This window comes from Chroicocephalus ridibundus, chromosome 3 (assembly GCF_963924245.1).
Source record: "Chroicocephalus ridibundus chromosome 3, bChrRid1.1, whole genome shotgun sequence".
NCBI lineage: Eukaryota > Metazoa > Chordata > Aves > Charadriiformes > Laridae > Chroicocephalus > Chroicocephalus ridibundus.
This window is the reverse complement of record NC_086286.1, coordinates 2,271,000-2,291,696: the sequence shown is the minus strand read 5'-3', so window position 1 is coordinate 2,291,696 and position 20,697 is coordinate 2,271,000. Positions and strand designations below refer to the sequence as shown.

The following is a 20,697-nucleotide window of genomic DNA, read 5'->3' as shown; positions in this document are numbered from 1 at the left end:
TCCCTTCGTAAAAAAAAAAAAAAAACAAAAACCAAACCAAAAAAAACCCCCAAAAAACCCCAACCCCAAAACCCAGGAAAAAAAAAAAAAAAAGCCTCCAGCCCAAAACTTTACGCTGCGATTTCTCTCTTCCCCCGCGGCTGCACGGCCGTTTCCAGCCAGGTTCGCACATGGAGCCCCTCAGCCCCAAACCCGGCTCTGCGCAGGCAGCCGCTGCCCGAAGTTTGCCCTAAAACCCGGTGGGGGTGTGTCGGGGGCTCAGCCCCTCTCTCCCCCCTCGGCTTTTCCCTCTTTGCCTGCCGCTTCTCGGGGCTTTTATTTTATTTTATTTTTTTTTTTTAAATTTGAATTGCGTTGGGGTAGAGGCTGCAACATCCGTGGGAGGCTTATGGAGGTGCAACCCCCCTCCCGAAATAGAGTACGGCGGAGCGGGGGGGGGAGGGGGTGTCCTTTCCCCGCACCGGGATGCCCGGGCGGCCCCGGGAGCGGGATGCGGGGAAAAGGGGATCACGGTGGAGTGTGGCGGGGGGGGGAACTCCGACTCGCCCCCGGGAGGTGGTGGTTGAGGGAAGCGGAGACGGGCGGGATCCCCGCGGCTCCTTTTGGCTGAGATACCCGCGGAGTTTCCGCACGTGTGGGGCGGGAGCGGCGGCTGGGACGGGCCCGGGGAGGGGTGTGGGGGGGGGGGGGTTGGGGGGGTCCCTTCCGTGGAGAGCCGCCCCGGGGATGGGGAGGGAGGGGAGGAAAGGGGGGGTGGGAGGAAGGGAGGCCGGGCTGGGGGAGCGGAGGGCCGGGGGGATGCGGTGCCGGAGCCGGGTCGGGCGGGCTGCCTGCCCGTTTCGGTCGCTAGGAGGCACAGCGAGATCAAACAACCGGGCAGCCCCGCGAACTTGAACCTGGCCGGCTCCCTCCCCTCCATCCAATCCGCCCCCCCATTCACACACACACCCCCCCCCCCGCCCCCCCTTCTTCTTCTTCTTTGTTCTTAATTTTGCGCGGAGTTTGCTTGCTCCGGGAGGCAGCGGGTGATGCTCGCCTTCCTCCTCCCCGGGTTTCCCTCCACCCCCCCATAACGTGTTTCCATTGTACCCCTCCAAGTCCTTCCCCCCCCCCCCCCTTTTCATTTCCACCGCACGATCCCAGGGCACAAACTTGGGGATTAAACAGCCCTTTTCCATCCTTTCCCACGGCACGGTGCGGGGAAATGCCCCGGCAGCGCGGATGCGCGGCCGGGGCATTTCCCCGCACCGTGCCGTGGCATTCTTCCCCCCCCTCCCCGCCCCCGCCATCCATTTCCCCCCCCATCCATCCCCCCCCCTCCGGTACCTCCTTTCTCCCGACACTCCAAAATCCATCCCGGAGAGACGGTGCGGTTGTTTTTGGTGACTGGGAACGGGGAAGAAGGGGGGAGGTAGGAGGGCGAAGGAGGGGGGGGTAAGCTGAAAAAGACATGTTGGTGGAAGGGCAATTTGCATGAAAAATAGGGACGGATGATTAGGGACCCAGGCAGGGAATTTTGATTGCCCCAGAATTAAAAGGCGCATCCCGCAGATCGGTGGCCAGGCCAGGTGAATTGTGTTTTGGCGTTTTCTTCGTAAGCCCGATATTTTGTATTTTGTTTTAAAAGTAGCAGTAATAATAAAAAGATATTTTTGCTGCCTCTGCCTCCATCAGGAGCCAAGCGTTTTGCAGTGAACACGGTGCCAGCCGTATTTCATACATTAGTATATAATTCTTGTTAATTAGCAATAATTTACGTTAAGAGCATAGAAAATGTTGAGGTTACAGGTTTTATATCTGTACATTTGATCATCTTGTTATTTTCAAGAACTTTGCCTCCTATAAAATTAATTAGGTGAAATGTGGAGGTGTAATCAGCAACCTCTGAATTACCACTTCATTTCCTGGTTTTGATTGTAAATCAGCCCAGTCGGTACAGACTTCGGCAAAGTCTATTTTTGTTTAGCGCTACTTTTAACTGTCTGGTGTCGAAGCAGCGGGTTACCTTCCCCTGCTAAATAATACTGACAGCGTCAGAAAGGAATCAGGCCGCGGGAAAACATTATAATTGAGTAATGATTATGCAGAGCTCCTCACTAAGCCAGTTGTGAGGGGAATACGGGGCGTTCTGTGTCTTTTGCTGCGGGGAGTTGGTGAGCTAGAAGTTAGCTTCGCAAAATACCTTTGTCTGCGGCGTGCAGAGAGCTACTGGTGGAATTAGTCCTGCAATAATTTTGCTCCCTCGGTCCGAGCGCGAGGAAGGGCTGGGGAGGAAAAAAAAAAACCCGGCCATGCCCAGCGATCCCGCAGAAACACCCTGCTCCTCTCCCGGCTTCCCGAGGAGCGTGTGAAATGCACGTTGTGCCTCTTATCTCGTCGGTCTGTAAGTTTAGCAGAAAACCCCAGCGATTAAGACATTGTTTTTATTAATGCGAACGTAACCTTCATATTCCTGTGGTTGACCTTACGTTAAATTAGAAGTAGTACTAGAGGCAAGAAATGATGGACTTGGATCCCGGTGTCCTAGTTGGAGCTGAGGTACGGCGAGGTAGTGTGCTCTTTCAATATTATTTTACGCAGCACAACTGGGAGCTACTCCAGATCTTCCTCCTCAATATTCAGCCTAGGTAGGGTTGAAATAAATTTAACCTGAGTTCACTGGATTTTTGCACTTTATCAAAATCAGTTCCAATATCGCGCAGTCAAATTAAAATCTATTTTTTGATTCTCTGTGGCTTTAAGTTCATTAAATGTGAAATTGGCAGCCAGCTAAAGAAGGTCAGGCTGATTAACTGTTTAGGAGTTGCTTTCCGTCTCGCCTGCGGTACCTGGCAGTGTTTTGGGGTGGGTTGTGTGTCTAGTACCCTCTCCTCCTGCTCGCTGCTCTGTGGCGCAGGTAGAGGAATACCGACACGCTGCTGGGATTTCTTTTTTTGTTTCTCGTGAAAGGCAGTAGTGATGGAGGCTGCCACACAGATTGCCAAGGTATTTCTCTGCAAACTTAACCGAAATAATTAAAAAAAAAAATAAAATAAAAAAGGCAAACAGAAAAGAGAGCCGCGTCTGCCTCGTTAGAGCATCCACTGACAATTCCGCGAGCAGAAATAGCCTCATAATGAAGCTTTTTGGAGCTCATTCAGGAAATTTGTCAACTTTGACAACATTAGGCGAGGTATTTTGAGTTTAAAGCAGGCACTTCTCACTGCTGCGAGGAAATGTGGCAGTCGCTTGGCCACGCTGATTTTTAGGTGCTGAGGGCCACCAGTGCTAACACGTTCAAGATAATTTAGGCGTTCCTTTATTTCGGGATGATAAAAGGAAAAATGACTGGTGGCCTTGTTTCCTTAAGTACTAAGAAATAACCCATCTAGCTAATATCTCTGGGTGGAATTGGTAGTGAATTTGATATTTATTTGAATCCCGAGGAGCAGCTGAAAAGTGAGAGGTACTCCCCCCCCCACCCCCAGCCCCACAGGCGTTGCTGCTGCACTCGCTTTTTATCATTTCGCTTTCTGCCATTTATATATTTATGTATTTGTCTCGTCCCCTCCCTCGCCCTCCAGTAACTCTCCCGGCCTTTTCGCATTTTTTTTAAATTGGGAGCTGCAAACGGGGCTTGATAGGGACGGTGACACGGATACACACGTATAGGTGTGCACGTGCGCTGTAAGGGCTGTACGTGCCGCCTGTGCAGCCAACGCCGTCTGGCTCTCCCTCTCGTTTCCTTTACACACACACACACACGGCCCGTATAGGGAATACGCAATATCTGTATGTCCAAACACCTTTTGCCCGCACCCGCGTAGCTCAGACTTGGGGAATTTTAGAAAGTAGGTCTGGCTGGTGGAAAATACACACCCGCGTGTGTGTGAGAGAGAGCGTGTGCAGTGCTTTTAGCCTTGAATTCATATACATAAATAATACATCTGGCAATAAAACCCCACGTTCGCTTCTCCTGGTAGTACCACGAGAGTTTTGCTGTGCATTCTTTCAAGACCGTTCAATTAATTTTACCAGCGAGCGGTTCGATGGAGTCAGAAATGTGTCCTCACGCGGGAGCACGGAGGCGGTCGCAGGGCCGGCTCCCCGAGTTCCGCACGCTACAGCTGCTTCTGCAAAAACCCCTCTGCCTGTAACCGATGAATCCGTCTCCTGGCTGCCGTGCCCGTGGCCGGGTTGCATGGGCTTGGCTGGGGGGGAGCAGGGTGTAATATTCATGCAGAGGGGGCTCGGCGCGTTCCTCGCCCCCTCCCTGCGCCCGGTGCCTTTTCCCCGAGAGCTCTAATGATTCTCCTTTTGTTTCTCAAACTGCAGCCGAACCACTTGAAGCCATTCTCACTGATGACGAACCTGAACATGGCACATTGGGAGCTCCGGAAGGGGACCACGACCTCCTCACTTGTGGCCAGTGTCAGATGAACTTCCCGTTGGGGGACATTCTTATTTTTATTGAGCACAAACGGAAACAATGCAATGGCAGTCTCTGCTTAGAGAAGGCTGTGGATAAGCCACCTTCACCCTCACCAAGTGAGCTGAAAAAAGCATCCAATCCTGTGGAGGTTGGCATCCAGGTTACGCCAGAGGATGACGATTGTTTATCAACGTCATCTAGAGGAATTTGCCCTAAACAGGAACATATAGCAGGTAAATTAAAAGCAAGGAGAAGTGTTTGCGAGTTTATTTCCGTTTCAGTGGCAACGTAGCGCGTTCGCAGTCGCGAACCGCCGTGTCTGTCTCTCTGTTCTGCTCTGTCGCGACGGCCGACGTGTTAAATGCCCTGCCTTTCGGTTAGCGGCGAGCGCACGAGCGGTATTTCCCGGTGCCTGCGCGGAGGCAGGATCAACAGGCACGTGCCGTGCTGTGCCGGCCGGTATTTCCGACGGTATTGTTCGAGGCTGCTCTCGTGATTTGCCTGCATTGTAGTCACCGTCTCCCGGTGTCTCGCCTGCCGTAGCGCTGCAGGAGGAGATTTCAGGGCCGGCCGCGCCGTACAGCGAGGAGCTTTCGAGTCTTTGGCAAAGTCAGGGGGGAAAGAGTTAACGGAGCATCAGCCAGCCTTGGTTCCATATTGGCTGTCAGCGTATGGACTGTAATTAAACACAGCCCCATGGCAAAGTGACACCACCGACCTTGACTTTAAGATGCCATTTTCGACTGGCCAGGCCAGAGTAGAGAGGGCAGTCGCTGAAGCGCACAGACATGCTTATTCGAAAAGTTTAAGGGCATGTTGGAAATTTCAAAAGGTTGGTTTGACAGGAAAGGCCGCTCTCTGCAGCCTGCCTCCTCAGCCAAATGATAAATGCTTCGCTGTGCTCTCTCTTGTCTCTGATGTGGTTTTGACAGATGTATCTTGATTTTGTTTGCGGTTTACACAGCCACATGTCAGCCGTACAAATGTCCGAGGCAGAGTTCTGTTCTGTGCAACAAACAATACGAAATGTAATTTTTTTAAAAAAGGGTAAATAATTCCATTTCTTAGCATAAATTTTTTTGTCTTTTCTTTTTTTTTTCTTTTTTTTTTTTTTCTTAAACCGGAAAGCCACTCGCCGTGCAGATATCTTCACAAATGAGGCTAAAAAAAACCAGAGCGTGCCGTGTGAAAGAAAATCCCAGAGCCCTGGGAGTGTAACGAGGCTTTTAAAATCCTCGCTAGTAAACAAGAGCACTACCCCTTTGCAGCGAGTGTTGCAAATCGCTCCAAACCGTGCCAGTGCTGCTGGTCGCAAAAGGCGAGACCGCAGCGTATCGGCGCGGAAAATGCCTGAACCGGTTTCAAACCCCGATCCCAGCGATGTCTGGGACGCGGGGCTGCCGGCCCCTCTCTTGGGGGAGCCCGCAGGACCGCTCGGGGTTGTCGGTGGCGCAGAACATCCTCGTGCCATGTGCCGGAGCTTGTGCGGGGCTGGCTGTGGCCGCAGAGTTAAGCCATTCTGGGGCAGTAGGGGCTGGGGGGGTTCAGCGCGATGCTCCCGCAGCCTCCCTGGCCTCCAAACCAGCCGGCACATCGCGCTGGGGAGACGGGAGTTTGGAAGGTTTTGCGGTGGCAGCAAATACGTATCGGTGCGCGTGTGTCCGTCTGCGCACACGTATATATTTATGCAAAGCCGTGTGCGTACGCATGCATATGTGATGTGAAGGGACGTATGCTGCTTCTGCAGAGCGAGAGGTATTACTTTGAATCCATGTACGTACGTACGTTTAAGAGGAAACGGAGGCTCAGCTCCTGCTAAGCTGTGTTTTGAAAGAGGCTCAAAATTCCGCGTATTGCCCTGCCGCATGTGCTAATAATTCCGCATATTGCCCTTCCCAGCCACGGACGTTAAAGGTGGTTTTTGTTTTGTTTTGTTTCGTTTTGGTTTTTTTTTTTTTTTTTCCCCAGAGTGGTCGAGGGCAGTGCCCATTTCCATGTGCTGCCTGCGATCTGACGGCAAACGAGCAGAAGCGTAGGGCATGATTAATGAAGCGGGAGCCTGGCGGAAGGGATTTGTAGTCTTCCGAGCTCCGGAGCCATACTAAATCACCAAATATGGAGGAGCGGCGGTATGATGTAACGCTGTATTTACGTACGGCGCCGCTCTGCTGAAAAGACAAAACACAGCATCTGTCAAGCAAGAATTAGACCCGCTCCCCTCCCCGTGGTCCCAGAGAGGTCCCTCAGGCGGAGGGACGGGGAGTTCTGCGCGGGGGGAATCTCCTCAGCTGAGGGTTTTGCTTTGGCCCGCGTTGGGCACGGGAGACGCGGAGCCAGCAGGGTTTGGCCTCGTGCGATGTCACGGGGCCGTTAATTCGGAAAAGGCTGTGGTTTTAACCAACTTTGAGTGGTTGGGTGAGCGGAGGGCAGCGGGTGAGGAGGCATCGGCAGGGGCCTGATGCTGCTTGCCCTTTCACGTAGGGGTGGCCTCTGCTGTAGGTGGGCCGGGCTGGGGTCCGTGGTGCGAGCCACGAGCGCCGCTGTGAGCAGAGACCCACCTGCAGTTGTCCTCCCATCTCCCACCTCCAGTTTTCTGCCCGGTGGTGCCCGGCCGTGCCCGCCGACGGGGGATCCAAGGGCACAGGTCTTCTGCGCCTCCCCGGCCGGGATGGAGCCGATGGGCGCTGGGGTCCTCTGGTTATTCCCTGTGTTGGGAAGTGTGGCCGGGCTGCGGGAGGGGTGGAAGGAGCATCAGGGTCTCACGGGGATGAGTTGATGTCCCTCATATCCCAAAGAGGTGTGGCGGTAGCTGGAGTGACCCGTGCCCAGGTGTTTGTGGGGTCCGGCAGTAAAATTACCAGCGAGGGTCTTGGAATGAGCTGTAGAGTTAAGGTTTCTAGGAAGGCCCTTGCAGTGAACCTCAGGCTCTTGGAATTCTGACGTTTTTGATCTGATTTCTGTGCAAGGATGCAAAATGCAAAAAGATACGAGTGTGTAATTAAGGAAAAAAGAAAAAAAAAGAAAAAAGGACAGAGGCTGCCTTTGGAAAAATATACAGGAGTTGAGTGAACCGGTTCTTTTCTGGTAAAAGACCAGAAAATAGGTATTTAGTAGTGATGTGAAAATGTCCGCGGTTAGTCGTTGGGCTGAAGGAGGTGTTACGAGTTGGCTCTGGGTACAGAGGTGCTATAGGTTACTGTGGGTACAGAGGAGCTATAGGTTAGCTGTGGGTACAGAGGAGCTATAGGTTACTGTGGGTACAGAGGAGCTATGGGTTAGCTGTGGGTACAGAGGTGCTATAGGTTACTGTGGGTACAGAGGAGCTATAGGTTACTGTGGGTACAGAGGTGCTATAGGTTACTGTGGGTACAGAGGTGCTATGGGTTAGCTGTGGGTACAGAGGAGCTATAGGTTAGCTGTGGGTACAGAGGTGCTATAGGTTACTGTGGGTACAGATGTGCTATGGGTTAGCTGTGGGTACAGAGGTGCTATATGTTAGCTGTGGGTACAGAGGAGCTATAGGTTACTGTGGGTACAGAGGTGCTATAGGTTAGCTGTGGGTACAGAGGAGCTATAGGTTACTGTGGGTACAGAGGAGCTATAGGTTAGCTGTGGGTACAGAGGAGCTATAGGTTACTGTGGGTACAGAGGAGCTATAGGTTAGCTGTGGGTACAGAGGTGCTATAGGTTACTGTGGGTACAGAGGAGCTATAGGTTACTGTGGGTACAGAGGTGCTATGGGTTACTGTAGGTACAGAGGTGCTATAGGTTAGCTGTGGGTATAGAAGTGCTATAGGTTAGCTGTGGGTACAGAGGAGCTATAGGTTACTGTGGGTACAGAGGTGCTATGGGTTACTGTGGGTACAGAGGTGCTATAGGTTAGCTGTGGGTATAGAAGTGCTATAGGTTAGCTGTGGGTACAGAGCTGCTATAGGTTACTGTGGGTACAGAGGAGCTATAGGTTACTGTGGGTACAGAGGTGCTATAGGTTACTGTGGGTACAGAGGTGCTATAGGTTAGCTGTGGGTACAGAGGAGCTATAGGTTACTGTGGGTACAGAGGTGCTATAGGTTACTGTGGGTACAGATGTGCTATATGTTAGCTGTGGGTACAGAGGTGCTATAGGTTATCTCTGGGTACAGAGGTGCTATAGGTTACTGTGGGTACAGAGGTGCTATAGGTTAGCTGTGGGTACAGAGGTGCTATAGGTTACTGTGGGTACAGAGGTGCTATAGGTTAGCTCTGGGTACAGAGGTGCTATAGGTTAGCTGTGGGTACAGAGGAGCTATATGTTAGCTGTGGGTACAGAGGTGCTATAGGTTAGCTGTGGGTACAGAGGTGCTATGGGTTACTGTGGGTACAGAGGTGCTATAGGTTAGCTGTGGGTACAGAGGTGCTATAGGTTACTGTGGGTACAGAGGTGCTATGGGTTACTGTGGGTACAGAGGAGCTATAGGTTACTGTGGGTACAGAGGTGCTATAGGTTAGCTGTGGGTACAGAGGTGCTATAGGTTACTGTGGGTACAGAGGAGCTATAGGTTACTGTGGGTACAGAGGTGCTATGGGTTACTGTGGGTACAGAGGAGCTATAGGTTACTGTGGGTACAGAGGTGCTATGGGTTACTGTGGGTACAGAGGTGCTATAGGTTACTGTGGGTACAGAGGTGCTGTAGGTTAGCTGTGGGTACAGAGGTGCTATAGGTTACTGTGGGTACAGAGGAGCTATATGTTAGCTGTGGGTACAGAGGTGCTATAGGTTACTGTGGGTACAGAGGTGCTATGGGTTAGCTCTGGGTATAGAGGTGCTATGGGTTACTGTGGGTACAGAGGAGCTATAGGTTACTGTGGGTACAGAGGAGCTATAGGTTACTGTGGGTACAGAGGTGCTATGGGTTACTGTGGGTACAGAGGTGCTATAGGTTACTGTGGGTACAGAGGTGCTATAGGTTAGCTGTGGGTACAGAGGAGCTATAGGTTACTGTGGGTACAGAGGTGCTATAGGTTACTGTGGGTACAGATGTGCTATATGTTAGCTGTGGGTACAGAGGTGCTATAGGTTATCTCTGGGTACAGAGGTGCTATAGGTTACTGTGGGTACAGAGGTGCTATAGGTTAGCTGTGGGTACAGATGTGCTATAGGTTAGCTCTGGGTACAGAGGTGCTATAGGTTACTGTGGGTACAGAGGAGCTATAGGTTACTGTGGGTACAGAGGTGCTATGGGTTACTGTGGGTACAGAGGTGCTATAGGTTACTGTGGGTACAGAGGTGCTATAGGTTAGCTGTGGGTACAGAGGAGCTATAGGTTACTGTGGGTACAGAGGTGCTATAGGTTACTGTGGGTACAGAGGTGCTATAGGTTAGCTGTGGGTACAGAGGAGCTATAGGTTACTGTGGGTACAGAGGTGCTATAGGTTATCTGTGGGTACAGAGGAGCTATGGGTTACTGTGGGTACAGAGGAGCTATAGGTTACTGTGGGTACAGAGGTGCTATGGATTACTGTGGGTACAGAGGTGCTATAGGTTAGCTGTGGGTACAGAGGTGCTATAGGTTACTGTGGGTACAGAGGTGCTATGGGTTACTGTGGGTACAGAGGAGCTATAGGTTACTGTGGGTACAGAGGTGCTATAGGTTAGCTGTGGGTACAGAGGTGCTATAGGTTACTGTGGGTACAGAGGAGCTATAGGTTACTGTGGGTACAGAGGTGCTATGGGTTACTGTGGGTACAGAGGAGCTATAGGTTACTGTGGGTACAGAGGTGCTATGGGTTACTGTGGGTACAGAGGTGCTATAGGTTACTGTGGGTACAGAGGTGCTGTAGGTTAGCTGTGGGTACAGAGGTGCTATAGGTTACTGTGGGTACAGAGGAGCTATATGTTAGCTGTGGGTACAGAGGTGCTATAGGTTACTGTGGGTACAGAGGTGCTATGGGTTAGCTCTGGGTATAGAGGTGCTATGGGTTACTGTGGGTACAGAGGAGCTATAGGTTACTGTGGGTACAGAGGTGCTATGGGTTACTGTGGGTACAGAGGTGCTATAGGTTACTGTGGGTACAGAGGTGCTATAGGTTAGCTGTGGGTACAGAGGAGCTATAGGTTACTGTGGGTACAGAGGTGCTATAGGTTACTGTGGGTACAGATGTGCTATATGTTAGCTGTGGGTACAGAGGTGCTATAGGTTATCTCTGGGTACAGAGGTGCTATAGGTTACTGTGGGTACAGAGGTGCTATAGGTTAGCTGTGGGTACAGATGTGCTATAGGTTAGCTCTGGGTACAGAGGTGCTATAGGTTACTGTGGGTACAGAGGAGCTATAGGTTACTGTGGGTACAGAGGTGCTATGGGTTACTGTGGGTACAGAGGTGCTATAGGTTACTGTGGGTACAGAGGTGCTATAGGTTAGCTGTGGGTACAGAGGAGCTATAGGTTACTGTGGGTACAGAGGTGCTATAGGTTACTGTGGGTACAGAGGTGCTATAGGTTAGCTGTGGGTACAGAGGAGCTATAGGTTACTGTGGGTACAGAGGTGCTATAGGTTATCTGTGGGTACAGAGGAGCTATGGGTTACTGTGGGTACAGAGGAGCTATAGGTTACTGTGGGTACAGAGGTGCTATGGGTTACTGTGGGTACAGAGGTGCTATAGGTTAGCTGTGGGTACAGAGGTGCTATAGGTTACTGTGGGTACAGAGGTGCTATGGGTTACTGTGGGTACAGAGGAGCTATAGGTTACTGTGGGTACAGAGGTGCTATAGGTTAGCTGTGGGTACAGAGGTGCTATAGGTTACTGTGGGTACAGAGGAGCTATAGGTTACTGTGGGTACAGAGGTGCTATGGGTTACTGTGGGTACAGAGGAGCTATAGGTTACTGTGGGTACAGAGGTGCTATGGGTTACTGTGGGTACAGAGGTGCTATAGGTTACTGTGGGTACAGAGGTGCTATAGGTTAGCTGTGGGTACAGAGGAGCTATAGGTTACTGTGGGTACAGAGGTGCTATGGGTTACTGTGGGTACAGAGGTGCTATAGGTTACTGTGGGTACAGAGGTGCTATATGTTAGCTGTGGGTATAGAGGTGCTATAGGTTACTGTGGGTACAGAGGAGCTATAGGTTACTGTGGGTACAGAGGAGCTATAGGTTACTGTGGGTACAGAGGTGCTATGGATTAGCTGTGGGTACAGAGGTGCTATAGGTTACTGTGGGTACAGAGGAGCTATAGGTTACTGTGGGTACAGAGGAGCTATGGGTTACTGTGGGTACAGAGGAGCTATATGTTAGCTGTGGGTACAGAGGAGCTATAGGTTACTGTGGGTACAGAGGAGCTATATGTTAGCTGTGGGTACAGAGGAGCTATAGGTTACTGTGGGTACAGAGGTGCTATGGGTTAGCTGTGGGTACAGAGGAGCTATAGGTTACTGTGGGTACAGAGGTGCTATGGGTTACTGTGGGTACAGAGGAGCTATATGTTAGCTGTGGGTACAGAGGAGCTATAGGTTAGCTGTGGGTACAGAGGAGCTATATGTTAGCTGTGGGTACAGAGGTGCTATAGGTTACTGTGGGTACAGAGGAGCTATAGGTTACTGTGGGTACAGAGGTGCTATGGATTAGCTGTGGGTACAGAGGTGCTATAGGTTACTGTGGGTACAGAGGAGCTATAGGTTACTGTGGGTACAGAGGAGCTATGGGTTACTGTGGGTACAGAGGAGCTATATGTTAGCTGTGGGTACAGAGGAGCTATAGGTTACTGTGGGTACAGAGGAGCTATATGTTAGCTGTGGGTACAGAGGAGCTATAGGTTAGCTGTGGGTACAGAGGAGCTATATGTTAGCTGTGGGTACAGAGGTGCTATAGGTTACTGTGGGTACAGAGGAGCTATGGGTTACTGTGGGTACAGAGGTGCTATAGGTTAGCCCCGGAGGCAGTATGTGCCCTGTCTGCAGTTTTGTATCCGGCAAGTTGGTGTGTTACAGCAAAAGATCATCTCAGGATAAGTAATGGTTAAGGATCGGCTCATCTGGAGACAGGGAAGGAGGCAGGGAGTCATTCAAATGCGGGGAGAAATGATGTCTGTTTTAACCGTGGATAGGCTGCTCTTTATCCTCAGCGTTTTCCAGAGACGGGGATGATGACAAGAGCGTGTATGTGCGTGCGCGACCTGTGCCGTAGCCGCCAGATCCATATAGGTGCAGGCATGCGTACCTGTCTCTGCCGCGGGGGTGTCTGCCCGCGCCCGGCTTTGACTTGCTATAAAATTTTGAGTGATGCTGATCCAGCGCTATGGCTGAAATGTCATAAATTTAACGGAAAATTAATAGGATATGTTGTGTGGGTCCAATGAGGCAGCTTTCATCAATATGTATGTCAAAGCCTCACCACCAGATACCGGCAGCCCGTGATTTGCAGTGAGCGCTACGGCCGGGCTTTCGTTATCCGCTCTCGTATTTCACAATAGGGGGAAATATTAACTGAAGTATCTGGAGATCAGTGAATGTAAAATTGCTGTTCACTTATTGAAAAGGCTGAAGAAATATTTATCCTCTGCCGGTGTCAGGTTTTAGCGGTTTGTTTGTCGAAGGCATAAATCCGAGGGAATTAACGCAAGGTTGTTTTTTGGGTGAGGAAGGATCTTCAATGTTACTTGGATTCAGTTGGAGGGACACTTTGGAGCGCGGCTGCGTGTTCCCCGTTATAATGCCGAGCGTGTATCTGCGGATGCCGTATTTACGGTACCAAGAGGGGAGGAGGAGGAGGGGAGGTCATTTTTACTGCCCGAATCCTTTCTTCTCAAGCTGCTCGTGGCATTCAAATAAAATGCGTGGAAAAATAACGCAAGAAAAACCTCCGTCTGCAGTAGTCGGGGGAAGGTGGACGTAATTTGCTACTAAATTTTAGATCAAGTACATTTGATTATTACAGTTCTCAGGAGGTGATGTCTTTGAGTAGTCATTACGCCACGGAAATTTTCTTGGGCTGTTATTAGTAGTTGCCATTATAATTCTGTAGGTTGTAAATTGCGATTCCTTATTATTTTGTTTTGTTCCGGAGACAAAAAAAAAAATCATCGCCGTCTGCACTGAACAGTTAGCATTGCGTCTGGACAATAAGATGAAAGCTTAAAAAGAAAAAAAAAAAAAAAAAAAAAGCTGGGGGTGTAAGGGGGGGGAGGGAAGGAACGCGTGAATATTTTGTAGCGGAATTCCGCCTGCTTTCCCCGGAGAAAGGAGCGGGGAGCACAGGTTGGGTAAAACAGTCGCAGGCAGGAAAAATCGTGCGGGTGCTCCCCAAAGGCTCCCGCGCCCGAGGTTCGGAGCCCCGCGTGCAAGCTGTATTTGTAAATAAGGCAGAGAAAGGTTGTGAACCGGCGGCTTGGCTGTTTTGTCCAAGTACAATGTCAGAGAAACTCTTTCTAAGACAAATTGTAAATAGAAGTGTCACGATGATTGCATGATTGAGCTCCAGAAGTGTCTTGCAATTGTTGGCATTGTCAGAAGACTTTTGAAAGCTTAATTAAAGGCGGTGGCCTGCGCGGCTGGGAAATTTACTTCTCGGGGTGGTGGTGGGGGGGGAAACGGAAAAAATGTGGGGGATCAAAAAGTTGCTCTAACGCCGCTCGCGCGGGGACGCAGGGCAGAGGCAACAGTTTCTCGGCTTTCCCCGTTGCCTCGTATAAATAACGTTTTTTGAAGGAGCAAGCACGTGACACCAGTATCATCCTTCGTACGAGGTAAAGATTGCGCTGGTTTTCCTGTTCCCTGCCGTTACAGACAGCTAACGTAAAAATGGCTCTTTATTGGAAACACAAATACGAGTTCACTTGAAGCACAGAAGCAGGGTAGAAAGTTTTCCCCTGCCGCGGCGTGATCCTCCGACGCCGGGGGGGAGCGTTGGAGTGTGGCAGTGCCCTGAATCTTCCTGCTTGGGGTTTGTTTGTTTTTGTTTTTTGTTTTTTTTTTAAATTTTTTTTTGTTTCCTGCAAAGCAGATCCTTCTGCTTTAGAGGGCGAGAAATGAGTTTTGCGTTCTCGCCCCTGTCGTGCGGGGCGCGGGACGGTGGAGCATCGCCGCATCCGAAAGGCTTGCGGTTGAAGAGGCGGCAGCCCGGCGCGCGTTAAGCTTCGCACAGATCCGAAAAGGTGCGCGTTGGCGTCACGTGCCCACAGCTTTGAAAATAACACGCGCGCGGTACAACGTGGGGCTCCCTGCAGCCGAGTCCCAACAACGGATGCCGGGATGGTGGAAACTGAGGCAGGGAGTAAAATTAAACGCCTTCTAATTAGCCCGGTGGGAGAAATAAAGTCTTCCCTAAACATTCCCATAATTTGGTAATGCCTCTTTTAAAGAGGAAGAGGCCTATTAGCATCACCCCGTTCTGTATATGCAACCCTCAGCCCGCGAGCTCTTTCTCATTTCATTCAAATAATAAAGACGATTAAAGAGGCTTGCGAGGCGGCGTCGGGCAACGGCGGCTCAGCCTCCAGTTGTTTGCCTTGCGTGCATCCTCATTACGGAAATTTTTTGGGCAAAATTCCCTTCGAGCTTCGGTCTGTTTTTATATCCAGGAGTACCGGTTCAGTGCAATAAAAGGCGTTTAGCATCACGCCGGACACGGCCTGGCACGTTGCCACGTGGGTGGGTGGGTTTTTTTTTTTTTCTTTCTTTCTTTTTTTTTTTTTTTTGGTTGTTTTTTTTTTTTTTTTGTTCCTTTTAGCTAGTCGCCGAGGCTCTCTCGTTACCTTTCCTGACGGTTGCGACTCCGTGGGGGTCGCGGCGCTGCCAGCGGCGTGGCGAGCCCGAGGAGGTCGCCGGCTCGGCCTGGCGGGTGCCTGCCCGCAGCTTCCGAACGGGAGGGCCGCGTTTTCTGTGTCAGCTTCTGGGATGTTGCCACAAGTTCATAAAATATGCCGAGCTCGTGTATTTTAATACGTTAAAACCGATATTCATACTGGTGGCATGGCCCCGAAATTAACCGTTGGGTTGTTTTTGTGGGTTTTTTGGTTGTTTTTTTTTTTTTTTTTTAAGTTTTTTTCACCCCCTGGGCTAATGAACTTTTTAAATCTCACTTTGTACAAAGGCAGCAGCTCCAGCTCCCGGTAACGTGGCAGGTTTGGGCCCACGGGGGTTGGTACCAGTACGTGGGTTGCTGCGATTTATGGCAGACTTTTAAAAAAAGAAGAGGCACTTTAACGGACCCACGAACCGCCCGAGCGGCTGGGATGAGCGACGAGCTCTTTTCCATTCGGTAATGAATTTACGTGAAACAGGGTTTGCGCTTTAGGGCCCCCCCCCCGTCCTGGGTGCGCTTTGCCCCGCCGGACGGGGACCGAACATCGCCCGCGTGCTTGAACGCTTGGCGGGAGCCGGACCGGTGACTGCGGAGCCTCGTGGATGGGCAGACCAAGCGCTCGCATCGCTCGCACCCTCCTGTCTTAATGCCAAACCCATTTTGGAGCCCGTAAACATCTCCCCCCCGCCCCCGCCTCACCGCCCCATCTTTTCTAATCGGGTTCAGTACGCGACGCATCCCGCGCGGGATTCAGCCAGTTTGTTTCCCAACCTTTACCGGCCAGCAGCACTCGCCGCGCATCTTTAACGTCTTCCAGCGCGGCTTTTCGCTCTTCCTCCGCCAGGACAGGCAACTTGGTGGCTGCTCCCCGGCTCATTCTTCATTCGGAGGTGGCACCGCCTGGGGTTGGCGAGGGAAAGGTTTGCGGTGCGGGGTGTGGGGAGGTCAGCCCCCATCCCAGCAGGGAATTTGTGTTCTTCATTTGCCTTTACAATGGGAGCACAGCTACTGTACCTCGGAGCAGCTCTCAGGTGTGAGCTCAGATGGGCGCATGTAAATGTCCTGTCAGATGCAACACAGGAATATTAATGTTTTCCTCGCCACCACGCTATAATAAGGCTGTACGCAGCCAGCTTAATATGCAGCCGGGCTGGGGAATTGTATAAAAACTTCGATAGCCTAGCGTGAATGACAGCGGTGGGGGGGGGAAAGGGAAAAAAAAAAAAGTATTCAATATGCCACAGTTTGCGTTCTTGTTTTCCTTTGATCTAAAGCAAAATGAAAACGTCCACTCCTTTCCCTCCTGGTTTTGCATAGGTGTTCCTCCTCTGCACTGTTGGCTAGTAAGGAAGGAAAGAAAATGAAGTGTGGGGCACCGCGCAGTTGTTTGAAGCACGTTAGTGCCGGCCTGCCGGGGATGTAATTTTTCCAAGTATTAGCAAACATTTACTTTTTATACTTGGGATCGTTTTGCTTTGCTTTTCACACTTTTTTAGTATCTGGGTCTGGTCGAAACAAAGAAAATAGAGTCACCACAAAGAGGGGCTGGAGCCCCCTGGGCCCCCCTGCAGCCCGGGCTGGATGTGCATCCTCTTCCCAGAGGTTTGATTTCCATCTTGTCCTGGGTTCGAATCCTCTGCTCCATCCAAAGGTGCCTGTTTTTCAGCGCTGGGGGTGTCGGAGGCTTTTTAATAACACGCTCCTTTGACTGGATCAACAGCTGTCAGGAGCGGTTGTAGGGAATCCACCAAATGCACAAAGAAAAATACGCACCGTTTCCTGAAACAAAACACTTGGAGCAAATCAGCTGCCAAAACAAAAGAAAAAAAAGAAAAAAAGAAAAAAAGCTGCTGCAGAATTCTGGGTGCGCAGACAGTGGGCCGCAGCGCTTCTTCTCGCGGCTCTCCCCGGGGGCCGTTCCCCGCTTGCCTGCTGCAAATCCTGCTGCAACTTTTCCCACCCGAACAGGTTGCCGATGACAAACCCCCACCGCTCTTCCCGGCCCGACGGGTACGGGGGGGGGCCCAGCTCCAGCCGCCCCCCGTGCCTTGCGCCCGAGGTAGCTCCGACAGGGAGGCTGGGCGAGGAGAGCTGGGGAGCTTTGGTCAGTCAAAGCCCAAGGACTTTCCCCGCTTCCATCCTCCCCCGGCTTTGCGGGAGCGCCGAACAATTACACCTACGATTTGATCGCAGCTTCAGATAGAAAAACCTCTGCCTAAATAAACAATGGGATTGCTGCTGAACAACAAAGGCTTGAAGAAGAGCGCTGCCTTCAGTGGTGTTATTATTGTTGTTGTGGATATTATTATTACTATTATTACTACTACTACTACTATTACTCCGACTATTACCTTTGTAAAATAAACACACATTACGGTTCCTCGCTCCTTAGGAAGTAAGGAGTTTAATTTTGCTTTCATGGCTCGCCTAATTGCTTTAGCAGGCAGGGAAATATAAAACGGAAAAATAAAAATGCCCCCCTCGCTCCCTCCCTTCACCCCCAAATTCGCAGCAATTAATTTGTCACCCGGCGTTGCTTTCCTACAGCATCGCAGCTGTTTGGGGTTTTTTTTTGGGGTTTTTTTTTTTTGTTGTTGTTTTTTTTTTTGGACATGGCACGAATCGTCTGGGTTTCGTTGCATTTTAGCTACCGAGTTTATTCTTTCTGGAGTGAGAGAGCGTCAACAGCAAAAGTGTCGGGCTTCAGCCAGGGCATCGCGAGCGCCTGGAGCATCTACGGCGTGCGGGTGGCCGGGGGCTTTTTGCTGTGTTTTCTCTATTCCTGAGACCGATTTTCCTGTTTAGGAAGTATTTGTTGTGCAAAGAGAAAGAGGAGCTGAGGAGCCTTGTTGTCTAGGAGGAGGTAAAACCCAGTGGGATGCGTTTGGAAAAAAGAGAGTGTTCCCTCCCGAAAGATTATTTGGAGGCTGTATTATTTTGTAATAAACTATAAACTGTCCTGTGTTAAATTTGTGTTATGTTAGAAAAAAAAATCAATAAGGAAAAATTAAATTCTGATAAAGATACTCTTGGATCTTTGAAAACAACTGCTGTCCTTTTAACTAAAACATTTGAGGAGCTTCAAAGAGTATGTATTTCTTCTGATCTTAGAGCTGTGTGACTGGTAGCAGGGAGAAAAAAAAATCTTATTCTACATACAAGTGGATTGCTTAACAAGTCAGCGCAGACACATACTTGTTTGTACAATAGAGATAAAAATTCCTGTATAAAAATAATTCAGTTGCTGACAGCAGGCATTGTGCTGGGGCTGCCTCTTTTGTGTTGGCCGGGGGTCAGGGACCACGGCTCCCACTTTCTGCCGGGGGGAGGCTGTCACGATCTCTCGCCGGAGCCTGGAAATAAGTTAATTGCTTTATTTTAAGGAATACTCGGAGCCCAGCGGTGTGGGGTTTATGTCTGTGCGCCGTCTCTGGAAGCGGCAAAAGAAGGGGGGGGGGGGGGGGAAATAATCTCCTGATGGTGGGGGGGCGGCGGGGGGTGGGAGAATGACTTGAAGGCAGTTTGGGGAGACGCGGCCTTCGACAAGCTCGGCGACCCGGCGGTAGTTTCTAAACTTTTTTGTTTTTCGCCTAATTGCGATTTGTGCCGTCGCATCCCACATTGGCCCTCCCTGAACTCCCCTCGCGTGCAGCGGCGTTGGTGTTGGGGACAGTCGGTTAAAACCGGGCCGCTCGTGGCTGGTAACGGGGTGTTCGCTGGCGCGGCTGCTGCGCGGCGCCGGGTCCTGTTGTGTCCCATAAACGTTAAAAAAGCGGGGCGCTGGCATGGCCCTGTCCTCTTGTTGCGCTCTGCGGGGGCGCAGGTAAGATGAGCCATGAGGATGGGGCAGGCTGGGGAGGTGGGAACAGGGGCTGGGGAGGTGGGAACAGGGGCTGTGTGAACGTTCACCCCATCCTTCGAAGTCGGGGTGCCTGGGGGGGCAGGCGGCGCGGCCATCCGTCCTTCCCCGTTCCTCCTCCCGCCCCCGGGGTCGCTGGCAAAGCCGGGGCTCCCCATCACCTTCCCGGAGGTGCCGTCGGGATCGGGGCCGGCCGAGAGCGGAGCCAAGTTTGTCAGCGGCCGCCGGCGCTGAGCGGTCCCCCCCCAAACTCCTCTCCCTCTTCCTCTGCTCTCTCGGCGGCGGCTTTCCTCGGTGGCACGCTCCGGAGCGAGGATCTTTTCATCCCCTCCTTCTTTTTAAGTGCAGCGAGTTCCTAAAATTAATGCTGCTGCACTTTGATGAAAATAATGTTTTTATAATACGTTTGCTGTTTACACGGAAGATGTGACTTGAGGGGAAAAAGGCTTTTTTGGAGGGTGGCGGAAATCTTGTTAATCTGCTCTCGGAGAGTGGCACACAATACTGCCTATGAGCAAGTCTGTGCTGCTTTTGATAAATTACCATGTTTAGAGATAGGTTTGGCTCTTAAGGGCTTAGTTTTCGGAACAAAGTCCATAACAATGTTTTCTGCCTCTGTTTGTCTCCAGCCCCTTTGGCTTGACTCGGAGCCCTGTGTTTAGTCGAAGCTCGGTCTGGAAGATATAACAATTTTGCATTAAAAAAATAAGGAAATCACAGGAAGAAAAACCCTTTTGCTTTTTGGATGAATCTTACTGATAATTTGCTAAAGCTCATTTGAATTTTAAGCACTTCTTTAATCTTCAAAGGCTAAATTGCTTTATGAATATGCATGGTGTGGGCAGACTTTAGTTCATTACCTAGTTGTAAATTCTAATGACCATTAGGTCCTTGCAGTAATTGCGAATTGTTTTGCATTTTTGATTGGCCTATTAACATGTGCATTCGGCACACATCAGGCCAGCCTGTCAGGCTGCTGAAGGAGAAAAAAAAGGTGAAAATTGTTTTATAGCACCAAGATTCTTAGATTTTCAATCTTGGAAAATTGATGATGTAAAAAAATTAAAGCGGTGTTTTTTCTTCTCAAGATTGAAAGTTCACCAAGAGATTTGACATATTTAATTTACATGATGACTTTGCACTCCTTCATTAATGCAATTTGCATATGAAGCTGTTGTTAATCACTTTTGATCATGTTTTGTGTATTAGCTGCCTCAGTGGCTCTTCTCCCTCAGATGCTCCAGTAGAAAGCAGCAAAATGATGCATCTTCTTGCCAAGTTTCCTTTAGTGAATTGAGGAATTAGGAGTCTAACCTTGAGTAATTAAATATGTTCTATCAGTTCTCTTTTAATGTTAAGTACACTTGGTTGGAAGTGTAGAAGGAAATTGTTCCCATTTGGGGGAGACATTCCTTTAAAAAAATATATTTCTGTGCGTCTAGATAGAAAAGAACTGTTTTCCGTCATCCGGCGTCACCCGGGCGGAAGGGAGAGGTCCAGCAGGGCAGGGATAGGGCAGGGACCGGGCTCTCCTTTGCGTGACCGGCCTTGAAGACCCGTGCCCCGGGCCCGATCCTGGGCTGCACGCACCTGCGGAGCTGCTGGTGGCGTTGGGGTGGCCGTTCTGCCTTTGCGGGGGACGACGCTTGGG

General features: G+C 50.6%; 1 protein-coding gene and 1 long non-coding RNA gene across 7 annotated transcripts in view; one reads left to right on the top strand and one right to left on the bottom strand.

The window, feature by feature from the left end:
• LOC134513963 (uncharacterized) overlaps positions 1 to 1,367 on the bottom strand; it is a 22,355-nt gene extending 20,988 nt beyond the window's left edge. Inside the window, exon 1 of the long non-coding RNA XR_010070578.1 lies at positions 1,327 to 1,367. This is a non-coding gene — a long non-coding RNA (uncharacterized LOC134513963). The remainder of the gene's footprint in view (positions 1 to 1,326) is intronic.
• Positions 1 to 20,697, top strand: part of BCL11A (BCL11 transcription factor A) — an 85,170-nt gene that overhangs the window by 2,536 nt on the left and 61,937 nt on the right. For 5 of the 6 annotated variants that reach the window (XM_063331185.1, XM_063331184.1, XM_063331188.1 and 2 more), the window contains exon 2: positions 4,315 to 4,644. In XM_063331185.1, coding sequence (XP_063187255.1) covers positions 4,315 to 4,644 — 330 coding nt within the window. Of the gene's footprint in view, positions 1 to 4,314; positions 4,645 to 12,448; positions 12,544 to 20,697 lie in introns of those variants that run through there. The other variant, XM_063331186.1, reaches the window with a different exon arrangement.